Genomic DNA, 26,608 nt, shown 5'->3' with positions numbered 1-26,608 from the left:
TGCCCAGAAACTCCAACAGCCCGTCTTACGAATGAGAGGACTGCTGTGGCTGAGTGTTTGTGTGAAGGAAGAGTCAGGAGACTCGTTTGTGTTTGCTCTGTTAAGTATTCATCACATAAAAAATGATCTGCTCTACCCATCACTCACCATGTCTGTATTTATTTATTTGATTTATATTATACTGTTGCTGCTGTGATAAGGGAATTTCCCCAATGTGGGATAAATAAAGTATATCTAATCTATTCATGAGGAACGAACTGCAGAACACGAAGACAACACTGATTAGCGGCTTCTGCCGGGACGTACAGTATCATTCATGTACTCCAATGGGAAGGGGGGGGAGGTCGCAGACCTATCAGTAAATCAGAAAATAGAATCTGTTCTTGCCAGGAACGGTCTGAGTTTCAGCTTCAAGCGTTCCATGAACTCGTAGTGGAGGTAACCTAAATTACAAAACACACACACACAAAAACAGCGGCAGAATAAACACCACCATTCAAGGGGCCCATTTGGGGCTACATTTATTTTGCTTTATTTAATGTTTTTGTTTGTTTAGAGCAGAATGAGACCGCTGCTCCAGTTATTTTTAATTTTTATTATTATTATACATCACTAAAACAAATTATTTAACATAGCATGAATATTGTGAAGTGTTTTCCTTTGTTATATACTAAATAAAACATGTGTATTTGATACAGTGTAATTAGTTTTTTCTGAAGAGCCCAAATGTACAGGACTATCTCAGAAAATTTGAATATTGTGATTTTCTGTAATGCAATTACAAAAACAAAAATGTCATACATTCTGGATTCATTACAAATCAACTGAAATATTGCAAGCCTTTTATCATTTTAATATTGCTGATCATGGTTTAGAGCTTAAGAAAACTCAAATATCCTATCTCAAAATATTTAAATATTCTGGGAATCTTAATCTTAAACTGTAAGCCATAATCAGCAATATTAAAATAATAAAAGGCTTGCAATATTTCAGTTGATTTGTAATGAATCCAGAATGTATTACATTTTTGTTTTTTTAATTGCATTACAGAAAATAAAGAACTTTATCACAATATTCAAATTTTCTGAGACAGTCCTGTATATCTGCGTGTCATCTGCATAGTTATGGTAGTTTATTTTATTGTTTATTATAATGTGGACATTGGATGGTTGGCACTTATTTCTTTATCTCTCTCTCTCTTTCTTCCTTTGAAGATGGTTTATGGTTTATACGATGGTTGTTCAAATTCTCATTTATGAAACTAGTTTTATTTTTTGTTTTAATCGTGGCTCAGCTGATTTCACTCTCACCCATTACGACGCAGCAAGCTCTGAACCAATGAAGGAAAACCTGAAACTCAAAGCCAGGTCACCTGAGCGCTGATTGGCTGAGTTGTGGAGGGGAAACATGTCAGCGCCTGCGGTAACGCTGCTGCTGCTGCTGAGCGGGTCCGTGGCCCCGGGACTCTCCGGTCCCGGTCCCGGTCCCGACTCCGAGCCCGGCCGGCTGCAGCTGCGGCGCGTGCGCGGCCTCGCGGCTCATCCCCGCTACGGGGAGTGCTGGTCGCGCGCTCTGCAGATGCTGGACACGCGCTGCAGGGACATGACGTCAGAGGTCCAGGGTCAGCTGGCGCTGCGCTTCACCCACTGTCACCTGGAGAGGTAGGACCCCACAAACCCACCTAACCACCTAACCCACCCACGCTCCACATGGAGGTCTAAAAGATGTCCAACCCTGTCACATCCAGGCTGAGAAAACGCGCAGTTTTCATCTGAGGGCGTTTCCATGGTCACGAGTGGAGAACTTGTTCTAACTTGTCTAAGGTTTTTTTTTCTGCTCACTTGACTCTGTATTAGTTTCCTATTTCCATTTATGAATTACTGCAATATAATGTCTGGTCTGCAATTTATCCAACTTTTCTCAACAAATTACTGATAATCCAAAAAAGATTCTTAAGAACGATCTCTCAGTCTGGTAGACACACTGATACAAATATTGTCAAGAAAGACTAGTCTTTGTATAAACTACTTAAATTTTTTTTATGTAAATAATACATTTTGCAAGTACAGTCAACTTAATTGTGTTAAAGAGCATATTGCAGGTTAGAATTTTTTCAAAAATTATACCTGACCTTATGTGAAAATGACTATGTGAGAAGTTAATGTAGGATTTAATATGTTTTACAAGACATAAGGGCACTTATTCAGAGGAAAAGGTGGCTGATTTTAGCCAAGCTCCTACAAACGCTTTTTTTTTCGAACACCGCGTCATATGACGCCACACCAGGGAGCAGACCCGGCTGCAGAAACAAATGAGAGGGGGGGCTTTACATTTTTTCGGGGGGGCATACTTTTTCAACTTACATTTTATCTGCCTCAGGCTGCACAGTGGCTCTGTGGCCACTCCTACTGTATTGTCAAATCATTTTCTCTCAATAAAACGGGCAGTTCATCCCAAAATATATTTTAAAAAAACAATACAGTAGTGTAGTGCTGTCCATTTATTCCAATCAAAGTCAAACATTTATGTAACAAAGAACAGCAACGGGGGCTGTGGCGTACAGAGAGAACAGCACCATACAGCCGTCTCCTCCACTCTCTCCTCCACTCTCTCCTCCTCTGTAGTCACCGCTGTCACTATCTCCCCTACAGTCTCCCTTGCCGTCTTCTCCATTGTCTTAGCCACTGTCTCTTCCACCATCTCCTCTGACCTGGCAACCTTTTTAGGGGGCTGACTCTTTGCTGCCCAGAATGACAGAATGCTCTTTTGCTTCTTCCCTGACATCTTTGAAATAGACAAAGGCAAACAGTAAAAAATAGGCACACTTTCTGTTCATCGTTTACTCTTTACTCTTCAGACTAAAACTATAATCCAGTGGCGGACCGTTAGGGCCGTCTAGACCTCCTGAAGGCCTAACTATTATCAAAATAATGAAAAAATATGGTGTCTTTAATAATACTTTAGTTTACCTATTGTTAGACTTATCTGAGTTTATACATATTGCTGGCTTGCATTAGAACAAATAAGCACCTGTTTATTTACTTTACAATGAGTTGACAGTGTGGCTGTGGCTTAATCCACAGACATGTAGCATTGTTTCGTTATGGTTTTTGGAGAAAGCACTGGCTTATAATAGGGGAGAGCTGCTCTCCAAGCTCAAATAACGTTATACACAATTGTGGGCTATTTGGGTAGACAAACTCACATATGAGGATTGGAAGAATACATGATTACCTTTTTCTAGGGCTGTCAAGCGATGAATTTTTCTTTAATCGTGATATAATGGCTGAATTTCAGTAATTAATCACATATTTGCATGTATAAAATTCTATTATTTTGCATTTCACAACAGTTTTTAAGACCATATTAACAATGTAAAGCAACTCTTACCAGTGTATGTTGATTGGGAATCAAATGAATGCAAAGAAAGTTACTTTATGAACTCAACTTCCAACGCGTCTGCAACCTGTGCGTGCACGCGCATTAGGGCTGGGCGATTTTGGACAAAAATAAAATCCCGATTTTTTTTTCTCTGAAAACCCGATTTTCGATTTCGATTTCGATTTTTTTGGTAAAACTACAAAAGAAAATGGAATAAATTGTTTCAAATATTTTATCTTTATTTTTAAAGAAAAATAGCAAACAAATTTCCCTATTGGGAAGTGCAATTGAAAGATACTGTAAATCCTCCTTGAGTTTAGTAAAGTGACAACATTTACAATTTTCTTGACCAAACAAAGATGACTAGACGAGCTGTCTGTAATGCAGCCAGCTGCAAAAAAGGAAAATCGATTTTCCGATTTTCCTTTTTTAACATCGATTTTGATTAATAAATCCGATTTAGATTTAAAATCGATTAATCGCACAGCCCTAACGCGCATCCACGGAACGAGCACACAGCGGGGAAAAAAACTGCCCAGCAACAAGACATACTATTTTCTGATCGGCTGACTCCGTGGGCGGGCACGGCCCCCCAATGCCCGCCCATGCCGCCGGGTCTGCCAGGGAGACGTCTCCACAGCTCTGCCCCATCTGACTGCCCAGACCCCGTACACACGTAGCCGGGTATCTGCTAAACCGAAGATATTTTCCTACGTTTGGACCTGTCATCCACATGAAAACGCAAATAAACGAATGTTTAAAAAAACTCCAGGCAAAGGGAAGATTTTTGAAAACTCCGTTTATGTAGATGCATCTAGACCTGGTGTAGACAGAGACAACCGGAGTTTTGCGTTTTCGAACGTCACATTATGCTCCAAAACAACAACAAATCTGCTCTGAGTCTGACGTCTAACGTGCGACCCAGAACTCCTGATGATCCACCATCTGTCCTCCAAGCTATTTATTAAATAAATGGTCTCTGCTCTGGACACCGTTACACCGACGCAGAGCCTACGCCGTAGGGTACGCGGTGATGCGCAGCAGGGCTGCAGCTGGGCTGCGTCGATTAACGCAGCAGCTCCGCGGCGGACACCGGGGGGACTCCAGCTCGTTACCCGAGGAGGAGGCGCCACTCCCGGGGAAGCGGCGCAGCAGGGCTGCAGCAGGGCTGCAGCAGGGCTGCAGCAGGGCTGCAGCTGGGCTGCGTCGATTAACGCGGCAGCTCCGCGGCGGACACGGGGAAACTCCAGCTCGTTACCCGAGGAGGAGGCGCGGATCCCGGGGAAGCTGCGCCGCAGAGGCGGCCCGGAGGCCGGAAGACCAGATGATCTACAGGTTTGGAATGCTTATGAAAGTGGTCGAAAACGCATATCTTCGGTTCTGTGTGGAAGGTTTTTTTTTTTTTTAACAACGATGTAATGTGGATAAACGAAGGGGGGGGGAAGTATTCGGTTTTAAAAATACCAGGCTATTTCGGATGCTTTTAATCAGAAAAAAGAGAAGATAATAAGCCTGTTTTCTGTTTAGAAAGTACAAACGTAGACAGATTACAAGTACTCACCCATTTTTAAGGAGTTTCGGAGTTTCTTTCAGGAGCACGGGCGGGTGCTGCAGTGAATAAAGGCAGATTTATGGTTCCGCGTAAAATCGACAGCAAGCCTACGGTGTAGGGTACGCGGCGCACGCAGCGTTCTGTGCGTCGCCGCGTAACCTACGCCGTAGGGTCTGCGTTGGTGTAACGCGGACCCATAAATCAGCCTTTTAAAAAGCGAGTTTCAGCTGTCAATCAAAAGAACGTGGGGGCACTAACGGGTAACGTAATTATAAGGCTGTGGCCTGTCATATTGGTGTGAATACACATTCACAACCTCTTCAGTGTCACAACTAACATTAAGATCCATTATTTTTCCTATTGTTGAATTCACCGCGCTCCCCAATGCGACGTCACTTCCGGTTCAACTTTTTCAGATGCGGAAGTAAAATACTCTCACAAAAACAACTCCGGAGGTCACTGTAGTATATATTTATGCGTATTTCAATGAAAATTCAGTTCCTACATTATTTTCCTACACATTGATTCACAGGGGTCTCCAACCTGCAATATGCTCTTTAAGTTTATTAACTTTATTTACCCAAATTAAGTTTGAATTTACTTGCAAATTAATTTTGTACATACTAAAAATTAAGTAGTTTTTATTTTATTTTTTTTCTTTTTACTTTTTTAATTTAATTTAATTTTTTTCTTTTTTTAATATATATATTTTTTAGTTTTTTATTACTCATGCTTGTTTGTGCATAAGTTTATCAATAGAAAACAAGATCTTCCTGTCACTTTCCAGCAGTTTTTTACTTTTTCATCTGATTTTAATTCATATCCAACTAGACAGTGGCAATCTTCATTTACCCTTCTGTCGAACAATTCAATATCATCAATTTAATATTACATTTAGAGGTCCAAAACTCTGGAATGACTTGAATGTGTTCCTGAAGTCAACATTATCTTTTACTTCCTTCAGAAAGTTATTAAAAAACATCTTATTCTGTCTTAACCTTCAATGTCTTTATCTTTAATGTAATCCAGACCTTGTATCCATGTTCTCTTTTACGTTTATTTTTATAATTTTTTTAATTTATTGTACATTATCTTTGTTATGTCATCACAGTTGTTGATGGGAGGGGAACTCTGGACAAGGGCTTCGTTCCCCCCATGAACTGTTTTTAAAAAAAATTGTGCTAAATAAATAAATAAATGAAAATGAAATTAACTTGTCCAATCTGTACCAAGATTCATACGTATGACGAGGCTTCCAAGCTGAACAAGTGGATATAACAATCTTGGATGAACTCCATAGCGCCACCTTCTGATGCAATGAAAATTGTTTTTGCCACATTATCCTGTAATTACGCCGTGCTTCATCAGATCAGCCTGGTATTTGTAGTGGATGTGGATGGTTTTTGCCACACATGGAAATAAAAATTCTTTCAGAGGGGAGATTCAAGGATCTGATCCCTTTTACAAAGGCAACATTTTCAGCCACTGCAACGTAGGGTCTAGTAAGAAGTTCATTATATTTTTGAAAATATTAAATTGTTGTGGAAAAACCTATTAAAGGCTCACTTAGATGAACTAAATCCAGAAAGTCCAGATATTCACCTAGTTGGAAAGAACTAAGTTACCAAGGATAAGACTTGAGAGATGAATCAGATTTCAGTAGATTTAATGAAGCATTTGTATGACATTAAACAAAGGGAAGCATAATGGTTTTAAGGCATTAAAGGATGATTTATTCTTACTATTCTGATACACAGATCATTGTAACGTCGGAGCTCATCTTTTAGGGGCAAAGTATCAGTCTGCACACTCTGTACTCAGGCCAAGGCAAAAAATGCTCCTCACAGCAGTGTTGGTTTAATTAAGTGGCCAACGCTAAGTCCCATCACAAAATCATAACAGATGTGCATATTTCTGCCATACTTTGTCCAAGCAACTTCAAACTTCAAACTGATGACACTGAGCTCAGTGAATCTTGTGAGTTATTCAGATCAGTCAAATGGTACACGTACAGTGACACTTTTAAATCTTGAACACTAAACGTATATTTTTTTATGACAAGTTATTTTTCAGCCAGTCACCCAACATTGTAGACATATAAAATAGACATATACGACCTGAACCTGGATAAGAGCAGGATGATGGATTTATTACGAGTTATTGGTTTTAACCTGTACAGAACGTGGTTCTATTTTAGTTGTTTAAATTATTATATATATTTTTTTTTTATTGCTATGCTGATGATACGCAGCTGTATTTCTCCATGAAGAAACAAACGTTGGCTAAACTTCAAGCGTGTCTCAGTGATATCAAGGACTGGATGTCCACTAACGTTTTGCTTCTAAATTCTGATAAAACTTATCACAATTGTTATTATTTTTGGTCCAAACATCTTAGGAAGGAATTAGTGGCATTGTGATGGCCTCCAGTGCAACTGTGAGAAAGCTTGGACTTATTTTGATGAGGATTTGTGGTTTAAACGGCATATTAATCAGGTTTGTAAAACACAGTTTTTCCATCTCCGTATTATCTCAAAGATTAGGAACATCCTCTCCCAGAGTGATACGTTTGTATCTTCTACGCTAGATAACTGTAATTATTATTTGCAGGATGTCCAAGTCATTTTCCAGCTGATCCAAAATGCAGCAGCGCTGTGCTGACAGGAATCAATAAGAGAGACCACGTCTCTCCAGTGTTAGCCTCCCTCCATCGGCTCCCCGTAAAACTCAGAATCCAATTCAAAGTTCTGTTACTTGTGTATTCAATTTCAATTCAATTATTTTCGATATACTTTATTGTCACACTTAAATTTGTCTTGGACTCGACAGCTGAGCCACAAATGCCTTGACAGCTACAGTGACAAAAACAATACATCCCCGGACACATAAAGTCCTAACTGTCCAAACTCCTGGTTTCTCCAAGACCTGATTGTTCTTAACAGAGTTCTCTGTTCTCAGAGTGCAGGTTTACTCCTAGTTCCTAGAGTATCCAAATGTAGATTTGGAGGAAGGTCTTCTGCTATCAGGCACCATTACTATGGAACCAACTTCCAGTTTGGGTTAATGAGGCTGACGTCACCTCCACCTTTAAAACCAAACTTCAAACCCTAGTGTTTAGTAAAGCTTCTAGTTAGTGTAAACTCTAGTGTGTTAGGGCCAGTAGTCATAGCTGCAGCTACAGGACAAGACTAGACTTTTTACCTGTCGTTGTTTATGTAATTATTGATCAGAGGTCATTTTCTGGTCTCTGGAAAGAAACAACTTGTACTATAATAGATAAATAAATAAAATAGAATTTGCTTTCCTGTGAATAAATCCACTTCCTGTGTGTGTGTGTGTGTGTGTGTGTGTAGCTCAGGCAGGGATTTCCCATCATGCCCTGAGGGCTCAGAGGTCAGCAGGTGTACAGCTGGGATGGACGCCGTGGCCTTCAACACCTATACCGAGTTCTTCACCCACACCCACTCCATGTGCCAGTTCCTGCAGTCGGAGGCCTGGCAGAGCCGAGCAGAGACCACCATGTTCAGGTGAGACTGGACGGCCCCCGAACTCTGGGTCGTCATGGTTGCCCTGGTAACGTATGCAGGAGCAGCTGCAGGTGGGTCCCCCCTGTTACAGGTTTCTATACTCCTTCATGGACAGTCTCAGTTCCTAGATCTCCTTTGTTCCTAACTGTATTGTTCTCCCTGACCATCAAAAGGAACCTATGATTTTCAGTCGTCTGCCGTACGTCAGCTTTAATGTCTGCAGCATCATTGTAACCAGAGATGGAGATCAGGGGGGTTTGAGCTCCTCAGAACCCAGACGTAGGCTGGAATTGAGAACTTCTACGTGGGGATAGAACAGAAAATGTTTAACTGCTAAACAACAGCTTGAGGGTCGACGGCGGGGAGGAGTCACTGATAAAATGATGGAGAGGAAGTTGGGTTCAGAGTCAGTTGTCACAGTAACAGACCTAAAGGTACCTTGGGTCAGTATAGGGTTAGAGAGTTAAGGCTGAATTATGGTTCTGCGTCAAAACGACGCCGTGTCTACGGCGTGTGGTTTTTGTACACGCAGAGGACACGCCGTCACAAGCGCCGTCAGTGACGTGCACCTCCCGAAAATTGTAACTACGCGTCGAGGAGACGCCGACCACACGCAGACCGAGAGGGCTGTGATTGGTTCGTTTGAAAGCGAAGCATTTCCGGTTTCCGGTTTGAATCAGTAGTGAACTTCCAGGGCTTTTTTCTTCGTTTATATGTGATTTTTTTTGTTTTTGTTTTTTGCACAATAGTTGTCCTTATTTCTTTGATTTACTGTGACCGGAAAAAGTCGGATAAACCATTCAGAAAAAGATCGCTAACTAGTGGCCGCGGGGGGTACTGCACCGCGACCAAATGGAGAGACGGAGAACTCTGAACGATTCGTGACGGCGTCACGGATGCGCCGTGTGCTCTGCGTGTGTGTGACGCAGAACCATACCCGCACCTTTAGAGTTAACAGCTGTGACCCGTGTGTGTGTCAGGCTAACGGAGACCTCGGCAGGTGTTGCAGAGGAGCTGCAGTCCACCAGAGAGATGGCCAAAGACCTGATGGAGGCCCAGATTGCTGCTTTAGAGGCACAAAAGGAAATCCTGTCCAACGGAGAAGAGCTAAGAGAAGCCCTGAGAGACTCTACGCAGGGTAAAATACGCACCAGAGATTCCAGCTTCTTCCTTCAGGGGTCTCCACCGCACATCTGTGTCCATCTTCCTTCTTCACAATAATCAGCTGCATCTCTTCATTCATCCAGAAATCCTCTCTTTGTTGTTTCTCCCGCCTGGCAACTTCATCTCCAGCTTCCTTCTACCACCCAGTTCACATCGACCTTTGTGCTCTTAACCATCTCTGTCCTCTCTGGCTTTATCTCCAGACGTTTCCATCCTTGTCAGATCCTTCATGCAATCTCACCTCCACCTGAAGCCTCTCTGTTCCTCCTACTGGTGCCTTCACAATCCCGCAATTCCTCCTTTCTGTCGGGCACTTTCTCACGGATGGTCAAAATACACATCCCAAGCCCTGAAAGACAGCAGGGACAGCAAGTCTTGCTGAACTGCAGGGTTTTTTCAGTTAGTCTGGCCCTTGCTGGGAGCAGACACACCCACCAGACTGCCCTCACCTGTCCTCACATGTCTCCAGGTCTGCAGTCAGTGTTCTCAGACCTCAGCAGTGTCTCCAGGGAGCAGCAGGTGGCGCTGTCTGAGATCTTCAACAGAGTGGCATTCCTGCAAAGCTTCCTGTTGATGGAGGCTCACAGTGTGAGCTCCTGCTGTTACAATGCTGCTGCGCTTTGCACCTCCTTCCTCATCACCTCCACTCCACGCTCCTCCAGAGCCAGGTAAACCCGCTCGGGACCAGGAACCTGCCTGAGTCTGATAAACACGGCCTGGAGGGACTTTTCTTAATTTGTGTGTCTGTGTCCAGGTTGGTGTTGTTGGCTCTGGTGTGTTTGAACTTCTACCTGGAGAGGAAGATCTACCAATTTGTGATGAACTCAGATCATCCTGAACACTTGCATCTGGTCAGTACGCCCACCTGAGGCTCACCTGAGGCTCACCTGATGCCACTGATTTACTGGTGTGATGCAGGACGCCTGTTTGTGTGTGTGTCCAGGAGCTGCTCTCCGTCTATGTGGGGAGGTTGCGACGGTTCATGGTGTGTGTGGGGGTGTGTGTTCTCCTGCTGGTGTGTGTTCGCTACAGAGACCCGGTACAGCAGAGTCTGCAGGTACTGCAGCAGCTCAAAGAGACACAGCGAAGCCTGCAGGAGGCGCTGCAGCGTGCAGGTGGGTGCCCTGGGTCAGCTCAGGTGGGTGTCCTGGGTCAGCTCGGGTGGGTGTCCTGGGTCAGCTCAGGTGGGTGTCCTGGGTCAGAGCAGGTGGGTGCCCTGGGTCAGCTCAGGTCAGACCCGGATTAACAGTGTGGTGCCCCAGGGTGACCACACTTGCAGTGCCCCCCTCCTCCCACAATCTACAGTAAAATAAGGGAAATTTACTATGCTTATAAAGACCATAGATTTACATGAACGTATTGCTGAAGTACATGCTCAACACTCATACTAGTTTAGTTTAGAGTTTATTTACAAATAATTAAAAAACACAAATACAGATAATAATCGAGGTTTGTAAAATGGGACTCCCCAGAAGCTACTGTAGCTTATGAATAGGGGCCCAGTCACACAGCAGAACAACTATAAATTACACATATAATACATATACATACAGTATAATAACCTTATAACCTAAATAACAAAAAAAAAAAACAGATACAAGATACAAATATATTCTTATAAAAATAATACATCAGGTATTGGTACATAAAAAATTTAACAAGAAACATAATTTAATAACAATTTTTGTTTTAATCTTTTTTTTAAAATTGAGAGAGATCCAGACTCTTTTATAGCACTACCAAGCTATACTACAAATAAATGTAAGACAAGCAACCAACTAAGAATACCACCACAGATAGACATGAGTCTACAAACGCCAAATTACACTGATGCTCCAATCAGAATGCAACACCACATGTTAACCATCTTCATTTCCACCATATATGGCCTGTCTGAGGACTACATGTAAAACTATTAGAGGATATGACTAAACAATCAAACAGGCCTACTGAATGAGCTGATGTGAAGGTAGGGAACAGCACATTTATAAAATAGGAATGTGTAAGCTGTTAGATTTAAGGTTAAGTTGTTAAGGCAATCACTCAAACTTTTTATTTTTTTATTATTATTTTCAAGTATTTTTATTATATCATTGGTTACTGCTGTACCTGTTTCCTCATCTTCCAGCAAATATATAGAGAAAATAACAAAATATGACATATATGGTCCAGTTAGTCATTTGATTTGTTGCCCCCTCATTGGCTGGTGCCCCTGGGCGCTCGCCCGGGTCAGTATATGGATAATCCGGCTTTGGCTCAGGTGTGTGTCCTGGGTCATTGTCTGCAGAGAGTCTGTGGGAGAAGCCACGGAAAGAGGAGGAAGAGGATCCACGGCTTCATGTGAAGGTGAGAGCAGCATGAGGCAGCACACCTGTGCTCACCTTAAGAACCCCACTGACACTGCTGCCTTCTAGAGGAGGCTACAGAGCAGAAAGGAGGAGGAAGAGGAGGAGGAAAAGGAGGAGGACAAGGAGGAGCACTGCGAGTCACCATCTTCAACATCAGACGTGTCTCACATTCAACATTTTGGTGAGCGTCTGTCCTTCAACCAATCAGCTTGAGATAGACTGAGCTAAAGATGCTCTTCATAGATGAGACACATCCAAGTGCTTTGCCTGTGTGTGATGGCCACGCCCCTTTTGGGTGAAAGCGACAGAAGTTCAATTTTTCAGATGTTTGCTCATATAAAGTTGTTAAAAGAGAGAAGTGCAGCTTTGTTAGGATTACATGACCTGCTGGGTAAACATGTTAGGTTAGGGTTAGGATCTGGACAACTGTGTACAGCATTTGATCACCAAAGTTCCAGAGGTCAGGAGGATCTGGGAACGTCCCTTCAGTCAGAGTGGGCGGCTGCTGCCACCTGGTGGTGGGAGGTGGGACTGCACTCTCCAGGTGTTCAGTAATCCAGCAGGACAGGATCAGCTCCTGAAACCTGGGGGTTTGAAAGAAAACTACTAAGTATTAGACCCAGTCAGACCAGATCCAGATTGAGGGGTGAGGATTACTTTCATCCCAAACTTCAGCATGATCCGGATCCCACCTGGATTACACAGGAAAAATTAAAAAAAAAAAACTCAAAAAAAGTTGTCAAACAATAAAATTAGAGGATGTAATGAAGATGTACCTCAGAGTTCTGAACATTGGCCATCGTTGTCTCCATGGTAACCGTTGGAAACCAGCAGACTGTTGTTCAACGCCACCCCGTTGTTGTTGTTTCAGTCAAGGAGCAGCCACGACCACCCGAATGCACCGGCATGCACATTTCCCAAAATGCATCAGTGCAGAATGCCAGCAGGCGTCGCCCCCGCTCCTCCCCCACCTCCCCCCTCGTCTACAGCATCCTGGTGGAGGACAAACAGGTGAGTCCAGTCTGGTCATTGATGAGAGTTCCTGCCCCAACGGAACCCATACAATCTGATGGCCATCATCCACATAAACACTTGGTTATTGGGGAGGGTTAGATATTGGTTAGTTATTGGGGTGGGTTAGTTATGGATGAGAGTAAGTTATTTGTGAGGGTTAATTAGTGGGGAGGGGTAGTTATTGGTGAGGGTTAGATATTGGCGAGAATTAGTCATTGGTGAGGGGGAGTTAATTATTGATGTGGGTTAGTTATTGGGGAGAGTTGTTGGGGAGGTTTAGATATTGGGGAGGGGTAGTTATTGATGAGGGGTAGTTATTGGGGAGGTTTTGTGTCGACAGTTTTGCGTCACTCGGTCACCTTTTTGTTCAGTGTGTGTCACGGTAGAAATTGTGGTGTCCTTTTTCATAAATATTTAGTTTTGTCTGTAGCTTCTTGTCAGTTTTAGTTTTGGTTAAACTTTGGTGTTTCGTTTCATTGTTCAACAGTGTGTTTGCTCTGCTCTTTTGTTTCCTGTCTGCTCATGTCTTCATCCTCCTCTTCCTCACATTCAGCCTCGGTACAGCCTGAGAAGCAGACGGTCGGACGCCCGCTTAGGGACATCGCCCTCGCAGAAAATTTAGCGTCCGCCGCCTTCTGCTGCCGGGAACTCGATTTTATTCCAAACTGTCTTAAAGTCAATAAAGTGTTTTTAGATTGAAGCATGTTGAGAGACAGTGTTGTGCATGAACGAGTTCAAATGAACACGTTCATTGAACACGTTCATTTCTGTGAGAACGTTGAACTGAACGCAACATATTTACAAATAAAGAACTTGAACTTGTTCATTCTGCAGATCACGAACTGGAATTTGAACTGTTCAGATTATGTGAATTTTAGCTTCACTGTTTAGGTCCAATTATTACCGAATACAATTCAACAGCGGGCGGCGCGCACATTTAAAATACTCGACGAGGCGATGACTTCACACTACATTACCCACAATGCAGCGCACACACTAGCATAGCAACGGGCACAAGCTCCATGGCAACGGCGGCCCAAGCCCGGTGCAGACTTTACATGACCAGTGAAGAGAGAGACGCAGCGTCAGCGAGCCGTCAGATGATGATCCGCTTATCATTATCTGCAGGAATTTTACACATTGTCTCCCAAAGAGTCCGATGGTAAAAAAATCTAACCTTTCTGTGCAAATGATGTCCCCCTGCGCTGAGAAAACAAGTCTGAGCGTCTGCCTCTTCAACTTCACATTTGAAACGTCATGTGGAGTTAAAGCATCTGTCCAGTGTGAGAAAATATCTGCAAGTCCTTGACAATCATAAAAAGTCATCAGGAAAGACTAAGAAGACCCAACAGTCCCAAACGACCTCAGTCACACCGCTGCACCTTCAGTGGTTTGATCTCCCAGCAACAGGTAGACACACTGATAATGGACTACATTGTTGGAGATTTACAGCCTCTGAGTAAAGTTGAAAAGCCACTAGGACAATATAGGATTGTATACAGTGAACAGTTTTAGGATAGGGTGGCGTTTCATTCGTACTTCTCACCTAAAAATATTGAAATGAACTGAATTTGAACCAATTCAAAATGAAAATGGTGAACTATGAACATGAACTGTTCATTTTTAAACTATGTGAACTGAACTTTGAACTAGTTCACGAGAAGTATGAACTTGCACAACACTGTAATTGCCCCTCGGGGATAAATAAAGTTTTTCTGAATCTGAACTGTTGAGAGAATGTGGCTCTGCATCTGCTGCCCCCCCACACACACACACACAATTGACGGAGGCGGAGCCTCCACCAGGATGGAGGCGGAGCATCTGCGGCCCCCCGTCCCCACTGGGACAGAAGTGAATACTGCAACATGGAATTTCTCTTAGATGATGAAAAAAGTACTTTTGAAATAAAATTGAATGTAAAAGGCTGCCTGGGAGCGCTGGAGTGACTGAGCAGCCAGAGCCGGCGGCTGCCAGGTGTGAGGATCTGAGGTTGTTCCTTGACTTGATAAACTGTGAACTTCCCTGGTCCAGATCTCTGTTCCTGCATTTTGTTTAGCTATTTTAAAGGATAACATGACATTTGTCAAACGCTACTGTTGGTTCATGGGAAAAGAATCAGGGTTCTGATTAAAACCTTGGACGGAGTCCTGGTGGAACATATTCACGTCGTCCTTTCTTTGCTGGATATCCTGACTGCTGGCGAGAATTACGCCTGAAACGTTCAAGTCCTGAAGTTGTAAGTGGACGTCAAGATGTTTCTTCTGATCCGGTCTGTGATGTCACAGAACCCAGCAGCTGTAAGAGGCAGGCCCGGACTAGGTGACACATTTGCTCTGTTGGAGTTTTGTGTGGAGGGTAAATTCAGACAGAAAAAAAAAGCTCCACTTAAGGTTGTCAACCTCTGAAAACTGCTCCTGGACTGGTCTCAGGAGGTGGAGCCCCCGTGTGCAGGAGACCCGGCACTGCAGTTGAACTTCAGGATCCAGGATAGAAGTTAGTGGAGTGTCTCATGGAAACAGTCCCGTCGGAATTCCTCCAGAGTTTTCCTTTTGCCTCAAATTTCAACGTGAAAAAATGGAGAAAATGAGAACCAGACGGCAGATCGGAGACGGAGGGAGGAGGGGAACTGGTCTGGATCAGATGTCTGGAGGAGGAGGAGGAGCTGTGGTCTCCCTCTCTGAGCTCTGAAGCTGCACAGAGCTGAGCCGCCGGGCTGAGCGTCCGTTTGGACAAAACCGCTGCTCAAGTAAACAGGAAACTCTCCAGAAGGAGCTGAAGCAGGAGGAGGAGGAGGAACCAGGAGAGCCGGGCCCTCCTTCAGGAGCACAGCTGACTCGGCACATTCAGGAAAAGAAACGGCAGACGGATGGCGGGCCGGACCCTGGACTTTCTCTGATCCGATCGGTGCCGGGGCCTTCAGGCAGCAGATCCAGACCCCTTCCAGTCACTGCAGCCGGATTCATCCGGTCGTTCCTGACGAGACGGAGATGGAGGCGAGGAGAGACGGGACATTGTTGGAACTCTGACGGACGGAGGGAGAGATGGGAGAGAGGGGGGCGGGATGAAGGAGGGGGAGACGCTGCTGACCTCCATGTGAACCGCAAGACCCACATCCCTGAGACCGGATTCACAGAACCCAGAGACCAAAACTAAGCCCTCAAACCGGACTTGAAGAAACACACTCATTGTAACCACTGAATCAGAACCTGCAGACCCAGAGACCCAGAGACCGGCACCGCTGACCCAGAGACCAGGAACGCAGACCCAGAGACCGTAACCGTAACCCAGGACCGCAGACCGAGACACCGGGACAGCAGACCCAGAACCAAGAAACCGGGAGCAGGACCACAGACTGGAAACTGCCAACTGAATTTGCAGCGCTGGAATCCAGAGACAGAACTGTGTAGATCCAGACACTGGAACCACAGATTGACCCACAGAAGTGGGAACAGAACCCAGGACTTGCAGACTGGACTGGTACCAGGACCTTGATATTAAAACCTCCTACAGATCAGCAACACGGTCTGGCCACAGTGGATCTTGCAGACCCAGAACCCAGAGGCCGCCCCACTGAAGCTGAACCCGGGTCTGGATGGAGAACAAAGCGAGGCCAGTACCATCGCGGTGTTTCTGTGAAACCCAAACGTCTGAGGCCAGAAGCGTCCCCACCAAGTCCCTGGATTCTGATGAGCTGAGTGGGAGCAGCGACCTCTGAGCTCCACAGGTGTGGACCTGCAGACCCTCTCAGGTGCTGGGATGCAGCTGAACCGGGCCTGCAGTGCCATGCCCGGGTTCAGCTGCCCTCCTCCTCCCCCGCCGCCACCGCCTCCCCCCTCCTCCTTCTCCAGCAGGTTCAGCACCATGAGGTTCTCCTACCACCTCCCCACAGCGGCAGCACACGGCAGCGCCACCTGCAGGACAGGTGAGTCCTAAGCTTCTCAGTGTGTCGGGTCTCTTTAAGTGATGTGGTGTGATGATAGTTACCTGCTAGCGTCCTGTGTCCTCCCGTTGCCATGGTGACATTCAACACATTGAACATGAACGTTATCTCAGCTGCTTAACACAAATGTTGCTTTAACCAGTTCTTTTGGACTAAATCTTCGCAGTAAAACTGGTTCCAGATCAGTTTCAGGTGCCCACATTTAACAGCAGATTGTGAAGCATTTTCTGATCTCCTGATTTAAGAAAGAATGAAGCCTGGGCTGGAACCAAAACCAGTACCAGCACCAGACAGCGATGGGAGGACAGGGCTTCATACTGGGAATACAGTCTGGGTCTTGGTTCTACACGAGGAACTTTTAGTTGTTACAACCGACATGACAGATAATACATTTTATTTAATGGTGCCTTTCAAGGTACTCGGGGACATTTTTCAGTAAATGAACAAAATAAATAAAAAAGGAAAGAACAGTATAAAGTAAAGGAGAGATTACATCATAATCTGAGTGCTAAAACTGCAGTTCCTTTACAGCCTAGACTGTACAAGGGAACTTTATTGTACCACATCAGGTGATTTTTTTTTATTATTATTATTATATAAAGCAACACATTTGTGTAATTTGTGGTCATTCTGATCAAATCTGTCCAAACCTCTTCATCTCAAGTGTCGCTACATGTGTCTGCCCTTTAAAGGTGGACATGGTAAGCTAGACTGTTGATCTGATCGTCACCTCGTCGGTGGGTCCATTAATCGGTGGTTCAGGGTTCCGGCTCCAGTTTCTGGAGTTTCTGGAGCCTGGTTCCGGTTCAGGCTCTTCATCGCATTAGACTCAATCTAATTAAATGTGGAGCTCGTACGCCGACTTGGTCTCTGAAGCTAAGGTCACATGACGTTTCCAAGTTTAGCATCAGAGCTTGAAAACTGTCATGTGACGCTGTCTGCAGAATAATCAAATGATGTGGACACACAAGTGTGTGGGGTTTGTGTGGTGTGTTCATGCATGCTCCTGTTACTTTTTAAGATTCTGCTTTGGTATAATCACCAAACCTCCTGACACCAGCAGTTCTTGACACTAAGAGATTGTCTTTTTCTGGGGTCCTGGGGGCGTTGGAGCTCAGGTGTTAGCTGAGGGGGGTGAGGTGTAAACCCACTACACTCTGGTTTAGGGTTGGTTTAAGATTATGAAGGTCTGGTTTGGGGTTGGGTTTAAGCCACTGATGGTCCGGTTTAGGGTCCAGTGCATGGATGGAAGTGTAGCAGTGCAGATGTTGGGCAGTTGGGATTGACTGAGATTAACCCCAGAGTTCAGGTAAGAACCCGGTTTTGGTTCTTGTTCTCGGCTCAGGAGGAAGCTGCCTGGGACTGAGGGTCCTGACAAAGATCTGAGACCTGTTCTGAATTCAACTTATCTGCAGTGATGGGATTCGATAAATCGATCACTTTGTCAGATACTGGTGGACGAGAAGAACCTGATTGTAGAACACCAACAGTCCAAATACAGTCACGTGACCAATGAGTGATCATGTGACCAGTCAACCTCCTGCAGCTGATTAAGTGATGGCTGCTATCAAGCGTCTGGGTAGAAGTTCAAGGTTTTGCTCACGTGACTGAAGGTCACTGAAGCCGTGTTGTGGCTGAGTGAGTCAGGACCCGCTGACATCAGTGATAAGAAGTATTCTGATTTAAGTTGGACTTGGAGAAACCAGAAACACCCGTGACTTTTGTGGTGGTAACCATGACAACCAAGATCGTCCATCCCTCATATTTATTTTAACTCATTCAACATCATCAGAGTCAGACAGATTTATGAGAATATAACGACATTTAAGGAAGTACAACTGCATCACCTTTGATTACTGTTATTGAGTTTTTATCTCAATACATTTGTACAGATTTAAACTTAAATATAGTAATATGGATCATTCAATTCCATTTCAATTCAATTTTATTTATATAGCGTCTATTACAACAAAAGTTGTCTCTACGCACTTTCAAGGGGACCCAGAACATGATCCCCGAGCAATTATTACATAACCATAACATAAACAATGGCAGGTAAAAACTCCCCTAGTTGGAGAAAAAACCTTAAGCCAAAACATGCATCTTGCAGATAAGAAATATGGAGAATAAAAAGACATATTTAAATGGTCCAAAAATGTTGATAAATGTCAGGATAAAGAAATTAATCAAATAAATTCTGAAATATCTAAATGCTAAATAATTTACAACCGATACGAGGTTAAAAAACACCAGATCCCACGTATCAGGGAGGTTTATTCTTTTTTGTTCTAAAAAAAAAAAACCAATATATAAGAAGTTAACGCATCTAATGGGACCAAGAAAATCAGAGTTAGGTAAGTGCACCAGATCCTAGGAACTAGAACCTGGTCCTAGTACAGAACCCCGGTTAGTCACCGGACCTGCTGTTCCTGCGGCGTAAATGCCAACAACCTTCTGTACAGAGGCCAACCCAGAACCTGCTACCGACACGCAGGGTCTGGATCTGGACCTGTGGTTCTTCCACCGACTGCCAGGGTCCGGAACCGGACCTGCGGTTCCTCTACCGAACGTTAGGATCCAGTTCCTCTATCAATCACCACCAGAGTCCGGACCTGCGGTTCCTCTACCACAGGGGTCCCCAACCCTGGTCCTGGAGAGACCTATCCAGCATGTTTTAGGAGTCTCCCTGCATGAACACACCTGATTCTAATCAATGGTCGTCATTAACTTGTCATCAAGGTCCGGACAGTTCTGTTGTTGACACAGCTCCTTGTATCATGGTGTGCTGAAGCAGGGAAAGATCTAAAACATGCGGGATAGGTGCTCTCCAGGACCAGGGTTGGAGACCCCTGCTCTACCACAACGTCAGTTTCCGGATCCGCGATGCTTCTCTTGAACATCTTCAGGAGAAGCATCTTGGACGTAGACTGGACGGACCTGGAGGACCTGAAGGACCTGAAGGACGTGCTCGGCCCAGGTCAGGTGCAGATGAGGTTCTGCTGACACCAGTGACTGGACTGAACTGAGAGCATCATCCAGGTGATGCTGCTGATCAGCTGTGGCACCACGTGACCAGCTGTCACTGATCCATTTACCGTCGGCTCTGGTCTCACTCCTAATTTGTTGTCATGGAAACCGAAGTGGAAGGAGATGAGAGAGAGGGAGAGAGGGAGAGGGAGAGAGAGGAGAGCGAGCGAACGAGCGCATCCCCGCCCCCTCCCTCTCTGCTGCCGCACGCACCGGGCAGCGGTCGGAACCGAGCTCGGCGGATCTGCTCTGATCCTGCAGCTGTGGGTCCGTCCGGAACCGGCCCGGAACCGGCCCGTAGCCCGTGTGCGCGCGTGCGTGTGTGACCCGGTTCCTCGAGCAGCGGACGGGGGGGCGCCCTCCTGCCACCACCGTCTCTTTCATGACCGGATTCGTGCTGTGCTGCGCGGTGTACATGGACAGAAGCAGCCTGACCAGAGGTGAGCGCACCTGCACCTGCACCCGCACCTGCACCGCATCCATGCAGCATAGGGAGATCAGTGGAGGTCTCTGATTTCAGAACAGGATTATTATGGGGATGGGGATGGGGATGGGGGGGGGGGGGGCATGCGAGGACTCGCACACACTGACCGACATTTCTCCGCAGTGAATCTAGGCCAGCGTGGCCGCGCACTGCAGCGCGCGCCAGATGTGTCTGATCTGCTGATCAGCTGAAGGCCTGGTCACGTGACCGCCCCCGATGGCAGTGCAGGGGGGGGTTAATGATCAGGGATCGATCACCGACACTCGATCAGACTGACAGCAGCGGTGCGTGCGTGTGCGCGTGCCGTGTTCCGCAGACGGACGGACACGCCCCCTTCCCCGCGCACACGCGCACACGCACGCACTGCAGCCTCCGAGGCGGCTGCAGCAGCGGTGCTGCTGTCCGAACCAGAACCGAACCAGAGCCGAACCAGAGCAGATCCATGCGGCAGGAGGAGAGACGAGCACGCGCACAGACGCGTGCGCTTCTGTCTCCATAAGGTCCAGTGCTGGCGAGCGTGGGGGTTCGGTCCAGATATTGGCAAGGACGGGTCCCCCCCCCCCCCCCCCCCCCCACACATACACACACACCGATCAGGGGGACAGATGCGCACACATGTTACCAGAGGATGGATGTGAACACAGATGCTGCTAATGCTGCAGCTTATTCTGGTAGTAGTGCATGTATGTACATGTACACATGTCACCCCGGTCATGTATACCAGGGGTACACCTGACTGCAGAACTGGAAGACTGGTCATGTTACATGTTAGGTATATTTGTCAACTGCATCTTTCAGGAAAAATCTGGTGTTAAATCAAACCCTGGTCTATTTTTAGACTCAAGTGTTAACTTCCAGGAGGGATGAAAGTCATTTTAACTTCAGACAATCTAACTACTGGACTGAATCTAATCTGAAACAAGAACTGTTCCTCTACTGACCATAGAGGATGGGTGGATGGATTAATGGAGGTGTAGAGCAGTGGTCCTCAACCTTTTTTCAGTGATGTACCCCCTAACCAGCGCAAAGCACTTTTGGTTGTAAAAAAAAGACCTAAAACAGAGCACTGTGCCATCAGTAACTGATTTATTAAACATAAAAATATTGCTGCTATGCTTCAACCACGACTCCATCGTTGGTCCAAGTGATTGACAGGTGAAGCCAGGTGATTGACAGGTTAGGTGGAACCATCCTGGTGTGGGGGATACTCTGGGGTTTTAGGATACTAAGTTGAATAGCCTACTCCTGAAGATACAATTCATTTTATGAATTTAGACTTATATTTTCCTCAATTATTTATGAAACATTTATTTTTAAAGGATTTTTGCATGGATGCTACTTTTTAAATATGTATATTTTAAAATCTCACGTAGCCCCTAGAGTGCCTTCACGTACCCCCATTTGAGAACCACTGGTGTAGAAGATGGGTGGATGATTGATAAATGGTGGTACTAGTGTTGAAAAAAGGACTAGTAGTGCTGAACCCAGGACCACTAGAGGGGAATTTGGGACTAGGAGAGGTGGACAAGAGGAGATGAACCCAGGACCAGTGGAGATGAAAAAAGGACTGGTAGTGTTTAAACCAGGACTAGCAAAGCTGAAGGGGAGACCAGTAAAGCTCAACCCAGGACAAGCAGAGGTGAAAACAGGATTAGTAGAGCTGAACCCACGACCAGTAGGGGTGAACCCGGGACTAGTGGAGGTGAACCCAGGACTGGTAGAGTTGAAACCGGGACTAATTGGAGCTGAAACCGGGACTAGTAAAGTTGAACCCAGCAATGGAGCTGAATCTGGGACTAGCAGAGCTGAAAAAAGGACTGGTGGAGCTGAAACCAGGACTGGTAGTTTTGAAACCAAGAGTAGTGGAGCTGAATCCAGGATTAGTGGAGCTGACAGTGGGACCAGTAGAGTTGAAACTGGAACTAGTAGAGGTAAACATTGCACTAGCGGAGCTGAAACTGGGGTTAGCAGAGCTAAAAAGAGCACTAATGGAGGTCAACCCAACAATAGCAGAGCTGAAAAAATGATTAGTAGAGCTGAAACTGGGACTAGTGGAGCTGAAACTGTGACTAATAAAAGGTCATACTGAGACTAGTAGACGTGAACCCATGACTAGTGGAGCTGAAACCTGGACCAGTTTAGATGAAACCAGGGCTAGTTGAGCTAATACCGGGACTAGTGGAGATGAAACTGGGACTACTAGAGCTTAAACCAGGACTAGAGGTGCTTAAACAAAGACTCGGAGTCCCCCTATTTTGCAGGTCTCTTTGGACATCTGCTTGGAATGGTCAGAAGTGATCCATCAGCCCTGATGGATGTGTCTTCACCCGATCAAGAGGAGCAGCCGAGTTGCTCACAAACATTTTTAATGAGACCTCCCATTTCAAATGTCGTTTTGACACTGAAGTACCATTTGCCTTTAGCTGACCCCCAGTTTAGCTGCCTGCTTTTTTATATATATATAGTTTATTGCTTTTCAGAATTTCAGAAATACAGTACAGAGCAAACAAATGAAAAAAAAAGATGAGATAAAAGAAAAACCCTCCCCCTACACAAACAAAACTTGAACAGATTCAGCACATCTCATAGGAAAATAATAAAGGTCACAATCACTACAATAAACTAATCATATTTAAAGAAAACTGTACAATGTAAAAAGTTAAATAAGTAGTACACACAGCAGAGGTTCCCATAATATATTAGTCTTTTCTTTGAAACAATTGCAGTAAAGGGTCCCACATTTTCTTAAACACGTCTTCCCTGTCTTCATTACAAGTATCAGTCTCTCCAGGTGAAGCATACCTGCCATTTCTCTCAGCCACAAATCATATGTGGGTTTAGTGTCTGCCCTCCAAGTCCGGAGGATAAGCTTTTTTGCAATCACAGTTCCAAATAGAACAGCCTTTTTCTGATGTTTGTTGGCAAAAAAAAACAAAGGGGTAGTTGCCCTGAGAATGGACACAAGCAGATCCGGCTCCCAACATCTCCCATAAGCCATAGAGAAGCAATGGAAAACACCTTTCCAGTATGTATGAAGTTTACTGCATAACCAAAAAGAATGTATTAAATTACCAGTCGCAGACTTGCATCTGTTGCAAGTGGGTGAAACGTCGGGAAAGAAACTGTGCAGCTTTTCTTTAGAATAATAAAGTCTATGTAACGTCTTAAACTGTATAAGACAGTGCCTGACATTCACAGAGCAGTCATGTATACTTTTTCTTCCAATTCTACATTCAGCTCATCCGTCCATGTCTGCCTCTTGCTGTGTTCGATGAAGTATTGCTGTGTAGAATCTGGTAAAAGAACGAAACCGCCCCTTTAGCAGTGGGATTGAATTTGTTTATTGCCTCAAGGGCCTCATGTTTTACCAGAATTTCAAAATTGGGTAAATGCGTCCTGACATAGCCTCTGATTTGAAATAATCGAAATAGGCCCGATTTGGGAATGTCGTATTTAGCTACAAGTTGTGAGTATGATCCAAAAGTGCCATTAATGTACAAGTCAAATATGTTGCAAATGCATTTCTTTCTCCAGAGGAGAAAAACGCTGTCAGTCAGACCTGGTAGGAAAGAAGGGTTTTCACATATTGGAGCATCGAAGAAGGTTTTTTGGAGCCTTGGTGTAATGTCTTATCTGCTTCCAGATTGTGCTTCAGTTTTGTCATTGGTGTTACCCATGACAAAACTGTTATTAAAGTAGGTCTTTTTAACAGAAGTAGGACTGTTAAGGAGAGCAGATAATGAAGTCTTTTTGCAAAGTATTCTTTCTGTACGCAACCAAGCAGGACAGGAATCTGCCAAAGAAGGATGGCCCCTTTCCCACCATGCAAGAATAGCGTGTGCAGCCAAATAGTATGACTTAAAATTTGGAAAAGCAAAACCTCCTGCATCATTTGGCTTTGATAGGTGTTTTTTACAGATTCTAACAGTTTTATAATTCCAAATGAAAGGTATAATAATCAAGTCTAATTTTTTGAAGTATGATGGCGCAATAAAACATGGAATGGACTGGAAAAGGTGGAGAAAGCAGGGAAAAATACAATCATCTTGATTGCATTCATCTTCCCAACCATGGATATTGGAGGGTTTTCCAAAACTCTATTGATTTTGAGTTGCTCAATTCTGCTTTGCCAGTTTAATTGGAGGAGCTCATTTGGGTTCTTGGTGACAGTCACACCTAAATACATAAAAGCTTTGTATGATTTCTTGAATGGAATGGATTGGAAACATTCTTTATTAACCGTAGTGGTCACCAGTAGTTCACTTTTCTCCCAATTGATAGAAAATCCTGCGAGATTGCCAAAGGTATTAATGAGAGACAGGAGAGGAGGTATTGATACCTGTGGCCAGGAAATGTACAAGAGAACATCATCCGCACATAGCAAAAAGATAGTGTTTATAGCCATAAATGTTAATGGGGCAGATTAAAGGGATTTTCGGATTACCAGCGGCGAGTGGTTCATAATCGTAAACAAGAAGGGGGAGAGGGGGCAACCTTGGCGGGTGCCGCGGTGAACTGCAAATGGAGGGGAGATATTCTGATTAGTGATAACTGATGTGGTCGGTCGTGAATAAATTATTTCAATCCATTTCATGAAGGAAGGTCCAAATCCAAACTTTTTAAGCACAGACATCATGTAGGGCCACTCTACCTGATCAAACGCACACTGTCCATCTAGTGAAATGACAACAGCCTCTCCTGAATGCTTGGCATACAAAATGTTGAAAAGGCGGCGTAGATTGAAATACATATGACGGCCAGGCCTGAAGCCAGTTTGATCTGGGTGTATAATGGAACATATGCACCTATTAACCCTATTAGCCAGAATTTTTCCAAGAATTTTGGTTTCGATGGTGAATAGTGAAATGCAATATGATGACACTAATTGAGGGTCACAAGGACAGACAGACCACCCCGCTTCACAAACAATCATTGAAAAGAGAATAAAACTGATCAATCCTTACGCAAACTAAACTTGAGCATATCCCACGAACTGTCTTAGACTATGTTAACTTACACCATCCTTCAGTGCGGCAGTTTTCATCACACAACGTGACCAGCATATTAGTCTGTTTATCGGCTTACAGCATCTCCTGTGCTGCTTTCCAACCCTCAGCCTCACAGCTAAGGAACTCTTCGGCTTCTGCTGGGGAGGTAAATGTGCCGCTGTTGTCATTGACCGTGACCGTGACCGCGACCGCGACCGCGAACCGCGCTGGGTGTCGGAATACACATCCAATGGATATTGCCCTGCATTTCTCCCAAATGGCCTGAAAGGCCTGACGTTTCTTCATGGTGGCCGAAGTGAGGTCCGGGACAATATAAAAATATATACTGGCCGGCCATCATATTGCAGAGGAGCCTTCTCTCTTCTGAGCCGCAGCACGAGCTCCTTCACCTGGTAGTAATGTATTCTGGCGATGATGGCTCTTGTTCTGCCGTCCGTAGCCGGAGCCAGGCTCCGGTGGGCCTGGTCCACTTCCACTGGAAGGTTGAATTGCTCTTCTCCGAGCAGTTTAAGAAGCAGCTTAGACACAAACTCTGTAGGCCTTCCATTTTCTGAGTTCTCCTTTATCCCGACAATACGGATATTCTGCCGACGAGAACGGGCCTCGAGGTCCTCCAGCTTGGCTTGTTGCTGCTTGCATTGGGAGGCTTCATACCGCTTCTCCAGTCGCTCTGGTCGCCTCTCATGTGACTCGGTGGCGGCCTCAGTAGATGACACCTGCTCGCTGACTTCGGTTAGGGCAACAAATCTGTGACGACTCCAGTGAGCTCCACGAACCTCGTGTCGACCTTGCCGTGTAGCGTTTTTATGGCCGCCAGGATGTCTTCCATAGTAGCGGGAGCCGGGGACTCAGCCATGCTAGCGCCAGGTTCACACACATCCGCTAGCATGCGACCGCGGTCGTCAGAGTCATCCTCCACAGGACAATTGTCTTGCTGTTTCTTTTTACCTCTGGTCATCATGGCAAAAATGTTGTATGTCACTTCAGGCACGTGAAATGTTAATAAAATATGGTGTGCGCAAGGTAAATGGCGAAGTCGGAGTGGAGCTCCCCTCACACACTCCTCACACACCAGCTGCCTGCTTTTAACTAAACTTAACCCTGGTAACTCTGACCAACCTACAACCAGTAACGGTGGTCTGTTAGTAAAAGTAACAACACAA

General features: G+C 45.0%; 2 protein-coding genes across 3 annotated transcripts in view; both read left to right on the top strand.

Annotated features, from left to right (window-relative positions):
• Window positions 1–1,407: 1,407 nt before the first annotated feature.
• LOC133456361 (uncharacterized) lies at window positions 1,408–14,661 on the top strand. Its single transcript, XM_061734842.1, has 10 exons — window positions 1,408–1,661; window positions 8,286–8,459; window positions 9,440–9,597; window positions 10,093–10,291; window positions 10,378–10,474; window positions 10,567–10,738; window positions 11,911–11,969; window positions 12,038–12,152; window positions 12,843–12,982; window positions 13,539–14,661. The coding sequence occupies exons 1-10, from the start codon at window positions 1,408–1,410 to the stop codon at window positions 13,605–13,607; spliced, it is 1,437 nt and encodes a 478-aa protein (XP_061590826.1). The 3' UTR covers window positions 13,608–14,661.
• Window positions 14,662–15,756: 1,095 nt separating this feature from the next.
• fgd1 (FYVE, RhoGEF and PH domain containing 1) overlaps window positions 15,757–26,608 on the top strand; it is a 30,420-nt gene continuing 19,568 nt past the window's right edge. Inside the window, exon 1 of one of the 2 annotated variants that reach the window (XM_061735714.1) lies at window positions 15,757–16,907. In XM_061735714.1, coding sequence (XP_061591698.1) covers window positions 16,742–16,907 — 166 coding nt within the window. In that variant the 5' untranslated portion in view covers window positions 15,757–16,741. Of the gene's footprint in view, window positions 16,908–20,163; window positions 20,393–26,608 lie in introns of those variants that run through there. The other variant, XM_061735715.1, reaches the window with a different exon arrangement.

The sequence above is a fragment of the Cololabis saira genome, chromosome 12, assembly GCF_033807715.1.
Source record: "Cololabis saira isolate AMF1-May2022 chromosome 12, fColSai1.1, whole genome shotgun sequence".
NCBI classification, from domain to species: domain Eukaryota; kingdom Metazoa; phylum Chordata; class Actinopteri; order Beloniformes; family Belonidae; genus Cololabis; species Cololabis saira.
Note: the sequence above shows the minus strand (reverse complement) of the source record. Positions and strands in the feature narration are given on the sequence as shown.